The 7,967-nt window shown below is 39.8% G+C and overlaps 2 protein-coding genes across 3 annotated transcripts in view; both read left to right on the top strand.

Moving 5' to 3' along the window:
• Positions 1–788, top strand: part of LOC102898965 (protocadherin beta-3) — a 16,395-nt gene extending 15,607 nt beyond the window's left edge. The window contains exon 2 of one of the 2 annotated variants that reach the window (XM_025040758.1): positions 11–788. In XM_025040758.1, coding sequence (XP_024896526.1) covers positions 11–577 — 567 coding nt within the window. In that variant the 3' untranslated portion in view covers positions 578–788. The remainder of the gene's footprint in view (positions 1–10) is intronic. The other variant, XM_025040759.1, reaches the window with a different exon arrangement.
• Positions 789–4,613: 3,825 nt separating this feature from the next.
• On the top strand, positions 4,614–7,501 carry LOC107196495 (protocadherin beta-5). The gene has a single exon (XM_015598070.2). It carries the CDS (start codon positions 4,820–4,822, stop codon positions 7,205–7,207), a length of 2,388 nt encoding a protein of 795 aa, XP_015453556.1. The 5' UTR covers positions 4,614–4,819; the 3' UTR covers positions 7,208–7,501.
• The last annotated feature ends 466 nt before the right edge of the window (positions 7,502–7,967 follow it).

Below are 7,967 nucleotides of genomic sequence, written 5' to 3'. Positions count from 1 at the left end.
GCTCCTCAAGGCCACGGAGCCCGGGCTGTTCAGCGTGTGGGCGCACAACGGCGAGGTGCGCACGGCGCGGCTGCTGAGCGAGCGCGACGCGGCCAAGCACAGGCTGCTGGTGCTGGTCAAGGACAATGGCGAGCCGCCGCTGTCGGCCAGCGTCACGCTGCACGTGCTGCTGGTGGACGGCTTCTCGCAGCCCTACCTGCCGCTCCCGGAAGCGGCTGCCGACGCGGCTCAGGCCGACCCGCTCACGGTCTACCTGGTCATCGCGTTGGCGTCGGTGTCGTCGCTCTTCCTGTTCTCGGTGCTGGCGTTCATTGCGGTGCGGCTGTGCAAGAGGGGCAGAAGCGCCTCGTTGGGTGGCTGCTCGGTGCCCGAGGGCCACTTTCCGGGCCACCTGGTGGACGTCAGTGGCAGTGGAACCCTTTCCCAGAGCTATCAATATGAGGTGTGTCTGACGGGAGACCCTGGGACTGGTGAGTTCAAGTTCCTGAAGCCAATATTCCCCAACCTTTTGGTTCAAGACACTGAGAGAGAAATGAAAGATAACCCCAATTGTAGGAATAGTTTTGTGTTCAGTTAAGTATTGTATTTGGTTAAGTGAGCGTCTCCTTAATTTTGGCGAAACTCTCATTGCAATGCCTTTCTTTTAAGAAATTGTATTGTTGTCTAATTCTGTATATCTCTATTCCAAACCAATCTATGTCCCTGATTTTGCTAAATTTCTTTCTCTTATTAATATTCATTGGACTTGGCCTTTTTAATTATACTGAATACTGAGTATGTATTTTCTCCATATTTGGCTTTATCTTAGTTATTAATCTTTCCATAACTATAAATTACTCAAGTAATGAAAGAAGAATTTTTGTTTAAATCAATATTTTAATTAATGTCTTTTTAATGAAACGTTTTAAAACTTTTATGTAATTTTGCATTTCTATATATTTGTGGTTTTTGTCTTTATTATATAGCTTAATCTTTGCAAGACCAGTGTTTGAAATTCTTTACAGCTACCTAGGCCTTTCTCATTGACTATTCTACCAGGCTATAGCCCCTGAGTAACCAACCATGAGCATATAACTTAGCATACTTGTTTCTCTCAAATTGTACATAAACATGCACCTCATTAAAATATTAATGCACTAAAACTGTGACCTCCCATTGTGAGAACCATATATGCTAGAGATTTTTAAATTTATTTGGTTGTTACTTACCTAGCACATTGTAAGTACTCTATAAATACTCACTAATGTTAAATGTTTAAAAACTTCTCATCTATAATTAATAATTAATGAGAAAATCTTATATAATTTAGCATCACTTTCACTAAATAAAACTAAGTCGCTGCTTGGTAAAACCTTTTAAAAATCATCTCAGAACCTTAAATCCTAAATCTTTTTATAAGATTTAAGATGTGGAGGGCATCATATACTTCTTTGTCCTTCTTTTTCTCTATAAGTAGAAGTTCAAGTGTAGTTTAATGTATGTTTCTCTGCATCTTCTCCCTACTGTTCAAAGAATCAGATGATTTCTTCTGAATTTCAGTTGTTCTGTTTAAGTCTAATTATCAGGTGATATCGGATTTTCACTTTAATTTACTTTGCAGACTTAGATAGATTTTATCGACAAAATAATGATTTATTTTTGATTTCCAAATTATCTTTTGTTCTTCAATGTAGTTTTCAAGTATTTTGTGTAAGTTTACAATTATGCTGAACTTTCGATTGTAAGAAATAAGCATTATTTTGTTTTTAGGACATTAAAATAAAAATAGAAATTAAATAAGAAATGAACTTATCTGAATTATAATTGTCTTATGTTGTGTTCAATAAGCAAAATAAGCTGATCATGTGATTTCCACCTAAATTTATGTGAATATGACTATAAGACCACTTAGTTGAACTTTTAGCACAATGTGAGCAGTTAAAGAGCTTGCTTTCTAATCTAAATATTTATTTTGAAATCTCAAGTGTCATTCTACTAGAAATTAATTACTTGCATTTTTCCCTGAATTATTTTTTATCATAAAGATATAATAAAACAAAAAAGGAGAATGACTTACTGTTTAAGTTATTATTGAAACAGTTTTTTAGCTTTCATCTAATTGAAAAAATTGAAATGAGAAAGTGATAAAAATGAGAACAAAATTAAACACAAGCTAATATATATGACATAAATATGGTAGTCAACTTTAATGACTTCTCCATTTATTATTAATTATTTAAATTAAATAGCTTTTATGTATGATAACAAGAAATCTGATTGACATTTTCACCAATATATTTCAATATTATAAAAATGCAAGTTCACTTTTTCTGTTTATGCCAAGAAAGTCCAATTTGTATAATCGACCAAATGAGACTGGCTAAATAAATAAACAGAACCCATCTTTATGAATTTATGTAGTAAATTTATTAATTACCTGTGTCTTACTTTATGAATTATTGTGTATATTCATAAAGCATGGATCATTCTTTATCATCTAGAGATCACCACAAGACTGGTGTAGAATAGATCAATATTTTGAAATTCAATGATTAGAATTTAGTAGTAAACATTAGTTGGATAACTTCCACAAAATGCTTACCTTATTAAAAATAGGCCAATATATTCTTGCAAAACAAAAATAGAGAATAGAGGCCAAATAGCTTAAATAGAGGGATATATAATATTCAATAGTTGGAAGATTTAATGTTGGGAATTATATCAATTCTCCACAATCAATCTATAGATGTAATATAATCCTAAACAAAATTTCAGCAGATTTCTTTATGAAAATTGACAAACTGAATCTAAAGTTTATATGGAAGTACAAAGGGACTATAATAACCAAAACGGTCTTGAAGAAAAAGAATTAAACTGGAGGACTTACCCACCAGATAATAATCCCATTATAAAGCTAACGTAATTAAGACAATATAATACCGCAGGATAAACAGAGAGAAAAATGGGGGCAAAAAAAGAGTCTTAAATAGACCTATAGTTACCTGATTTATTACAAAGTGATATTTTAGTAACAATGGGGAATGGATCACCTTTTCAATAGATGGTGCAAAATTATTTGAATATTTATATAAAAAATAATTTTGACCCTAACCTCATTCATATGAAAAAAAATTCAAAAGTATTATAGCTCTACCTGTGAAAAATGATTAATTTTTTAAAAACCTTATACAAGAATTATTTTCATGACCTCGGGTTATGCAAAGATTTAAAGAGAACGCAAAGAATGCTAGCCATAACTATTGAGAAATATTGACAAACTAGTAGACTAAATTAAAGTTTAAGAAGTTTTATTTATCAAAGATACCATAAGAGTTAAATCCCAAACCATAGAGTGGGAGAAGATATTTGCAATACATATTTCTGAAAAACTACATATATCCAGAATATATTAGGAGCTTCTAAAACTGGATAAGAAAAAAAAGGCAAATATCATAAATAGAGAAATAGACAAAAAACTTTCAGGCACTTCACAAGAATGTACCCTAATGGCCAATGAACATGGAAAATATGCTCAATTCAGTTAACTATTGGGGAAATACTGATTAAAATTATAATATGATATCACCACACTCTCACCAGAATGGTTAAAGTTAACAATATCAAATGTTGACAAGGATATGGAGCAACGGGAACTCTCATTCTTTGCTGGTTTTGGTAAAACTGCTTTTGCAATATCTGCTAAAGCTAAATATATGTGCACATCTTAAGGCACAGCAGTCTAACTCCTAGGAATATATTAAACATCATCCACTCATAGACATCAAAGACTTGTGCAAGAACATTCATAGCGGCACTACTCAAAATATCCCCAAACTGGAAAACCCCAATGTTCATCAAGTGAAGAATGGATAAACAAATTGTAGTATAGTCATAGAATAGTATAAAACAATGAGAAGAAAATAGATTGGAAGAATATGCAAGAAAGAGATGAATTTTAGAAATGTAAAGTGAAAGAAGTCATAACACAGAAGCCAAACACTCTATAACTCCATTTGTATAAAAGTTCAAAAAAAAAAAAAAAAAAACAAGTCTGTAAAAATAGAAGTTAGGAGAGTCCTTACCTTTAGCGGGGAGGGTAGTGACCAGACAATGATAGGAGGAGGCTTATAGGGTTTTGGTAACATTTTAGTTTTAATTTAGATTCTGCTTATTGGAGTGAATTTACTTTGTAAAAATTCTTTGAGTTGTACACTTATGATTTGTGCCCTTTTCTGATATATGTTATATTTAAAGATAAAAATTATTTTTGGAAAGTTGTAAACTTTTGTAAACATCCATTATCACTTATTTCTTTAATATAACCAAACAAGAAACCCACAAGAAAAAATTTCTTTACATACTCAAAAGGTACTTTTATGAGAAGTACTAATATATCATTTTAGTTCTGAAAAGTACTCTTTTACTTAAAGTTAACTCAACAAATATTCATTTAGAGCTTCCAATAATTAAGAACTGGAGATCAGATAAGGAACACTTCTGTGACTTAAAAGTTTTGATAACACACCAGAGTTATAATTTGGAATGAAATGGCAAATACTATATGCAATAGAAAATAAGGACGCCTGGTGGCGCTGCAGGCTAGGAGTTTGAATGAAAGACTCTGGCTACCAGGATCGCCATTAAGCTAGAAATCAGAACTCTGACTGCTTCCTAAAAGGAAGCATATTAGGTAAGATCTAGGGGCAGAGATCTTCAGAGAGAGCATCGTTCTAGTCCAAGTCAGTCAGAAAGATTTAAGTAGGGGTTTTTTAACCAAATCATCTGGGTCGATTGCATACCGAGTTGAAGAAACTGCCACTTCTTGAACAGGGTCTGAACAATGGAGACGGCGCTAGCAAAAACGCCACAGAAAAGGCAAGTTCTCTTTCTTGCTTTATTGTTGCTTTTGTGGGAGGCTGGCTCTGAAACAATTAGGTATTCCATGCCAGAAGAAACAGGAAGTGGCTCCTTTGTGGCCAACCTAGCAAAAGACCTGGGGCTCAGGGTGGGAGAACTGGCCCCTCGGGGTGCGCGCATCCATTACAAAGGAAACAAGCAGCTCTTGCAGCTCGATATAAAGACCGGGAGTTTACTTCTCTCTGAAAAACTAGACCGGGAGGTGTTATGCGGGGCGACAGATCCATGTGTACTGCAATTCCAACTATTACTGGAAAACCCAGTACAGTTTTTTCAAGCTGATCTTCAGCTCACAGATATAAATGACCATTCCCCAGAGTTCCTAGAAAGGGAAATGCTCCTAAAAATCCCAGAGAGCGTCCAGCCAGGGACTGTGTTTCCTTTGAAGATAGCGCAGGACCTTGACATAGGCAGCAACACTGTTCAGAACTACACAATCAGCCCCAACTCCTATTTTCATGTTGTCACTCATAATCGCGGAGATGGCAGAAAATACCCAGAATTGGTGCTGGACAAAGCGCTGGATCGGGAGGAGCAGCCCGAGCTCAGTTTAACGCTCACGGCACTGGATGGTGGGGCTCCGCCAAGGTCTGGGACGACTACCATTCGCGTTGAAGTCGTGGACATCAATGATAACGCCCCTGAGTTTTCACAGTCGCTCTATGAGGTACAGGTCCCAGAGAACAGCCCCTTAAACTCCTTAGTTGTCAGGGTCTCCGCCCGAGATTTAGATGCAGGAACGTATGGGACTGTAGCTTACACTCTATTCCAAGGTGATGAAGTTACTCAACCATTTGTAATAGATGAAATAACAGGAGACATTCGTCTGAAAAAAGCATTGGATTTCGAGACAACTCAATATTATAACGTGGAGATTGCGGCAACTGATGGTGGGGGCCTTTCAGGAAAATGCACTGTAATTATACAGGTGGTGGATGTGAATGACAATGCCCCTGAATTGACCATGTCAACTCTCACCAGCTCTACCCCGGAAAACTCCCCAGAGATTGTAGTTGCTGTTTTCAGTGTTTCTGATCCAGACTCTGGGGACAATGGCAAGATGGTTTGCTCCATCCAGAATGATCTCCCTTTTCTCTTGAAACCAACATTCAAGAACTTTTACACCCTGGTAACAGAAAGCCCATTGGACAGAGAGACTAGATCCGAGTACAACATCACCATCACCGTCACCGACTTGGGGACACCCAGACTGAAAACCCAGCACAACATAACCGTACTGGTCTCCGACGTCAACGACAACGCCCCGGCCTTCACCCAAACCTCCTACACGCTGTTCGTCCGCGAGAACAACAGCCCCGCCCTGCACATCGGCAGCATCAGCGCCACAGACAGAGACGCGGGCGCCAACGCCCAGGTCACCTACGCGCTGCTGCCGCCCCAGGACCCGCAGCTGCCCCTGGCCTCCCTGGTGTCCATCAACGCGGACAACGGGCAGCTGTTCGCCCTGAGGGCGCTGGATTACGAGGCCCTGCGGGTCTTGGAGTTCGGCGTGGGCGCCGCGGACCGCGGCTCCCCGGCGCTGAGCAGCCAGGCGCTGGTGCGCGTGCTGGTGCTGGACGCCAACGACAACTCGCCCTTCGTGCTGTACCCGCTGCAGAACGGCTCTGCGCCCTGCACCGAGCTGGTGCCCAGGGCGGCCGAGCCGGGCTACCTGGTGAGCAAGGTGGTGGCGGTGGACGGCGACTCGGGCCAGAACGCCTGGCTGTCGTACCAGCTGCTCAAGGCCACGGAGCCCGGGCTGTTCAGCGTGTGGGCGCACAACGGCGAGGTGCGCACGGCGCGGCTGCTGAGCGAGCGCGACGCGGCCAAGCACAGGCTGCTGGTGCTGGTCAAGGACAATGGCGAGCCGCCGCTGTCGGCCAGCGTCACGCTGCACGTGCTGCTGGTGGACGGCTTCTCGCAGCCCTACCTGCCGCTCCCAGAAGCGGCTGCCGACGCGACCCAGGCTGACCCGCTCACGGTCTACCTGGTCATCGCGCTGGCGTCGGTGTCGTCGCTCTTCCTGTTCTCGGTGCTGGCGTTCATCGCGGTGCGGCTGTGCAGGAGGAATAGGGCCTCCTGGGTGGGTGGCTGCTCGGTGCCCAAGGGCCACTTTCCGGGCCACCTGGTGGATGTCAGCGGTAGTGGGACCCTCTCCCAGAGCTATCAATATGAGGTGTGTCTGACAGAGGGTTCCAAGTCAAATGAGTTCAAGTTCTTGAAGCCGATTCTCCCCAATCTTCTTCCCCAAAGCACTGGCGAAGAAATGGAGGAAAACGCCACCTTCCGAAATAGCTTTGGATTCAATTAGGGATCTCATCATGATGCAGTGTGTTTTGTCATCCATATCTAATTTCCCCAGATACAGAATTTGACAGCGTCATGGACAATAATTCCACCTTCAGGTATAGCCTGATTTCCCTTTTGTAATGTATTTGTCCATTGCACTTTATCTTGTCCAATTTTAGAAAACTCGATTTTATGCCATTGCATTATTTACATAATGCCATTCCAAAACCATGCATGCTGTTGATTTTCCTGAAATGTTTGCTCCTCTCGTTGGCATTTGATGTGATGACCACCTTAATAAAATAAAATATTAGTTGCTTTTCTCTGTATTCTATTCATTGTGTTTTATCACACTCTAATTATATTGATGCTAAATAACAAAAAATAAAAAATATTTTTTCATAATTTTAAATATTATTTTCAAAGGAATACATGCATATGATAACAAATGTAATACGTGAGGAAATAGAATGGAAACAATTTTTTATCTACTCTTCTTTCCTAGCTCTTATCCCCACTAGCAACCTTTAAAAAAAAAAAAAACAACAAGCATTTTCATTGAATTATACATACAGGAAAGTGAACAAATTCTTAACATCAGCTCAATGTATTTTCAGAAAGTGAGCATATTGGTATCAGCATCTTGATGAAGAATGAAACATTGTTAGCATCCCAGGTACCACACCGATTATCCCTTAAAATCCAGCTCAAATATAACAAATATCATGACTTCTAATACTATAGTTTAGTTTTTCCTGTTTTGAATTATTTTAATGGAATAA

The sequence above is a fragment of the Pteropus alecto genome, unplaced genomic scaffold, assembly GCF_000325575.1.
Source record: "Pteropus alecto unplaced genomic scaffold, ASM32557v1 scaffold78, whole genome shotgun sequence".
Lineage (NCBI taxonomy): Eukaryota > Metazoa > Chordata > Mammalia > Chiroptera > Pteropodidae > Pteropus > Pteropus alecto.
Note: the sequence above shows the minus strand (reverse complement) of the source record. Positions and strands in the feature narration are given on the sequence as shown.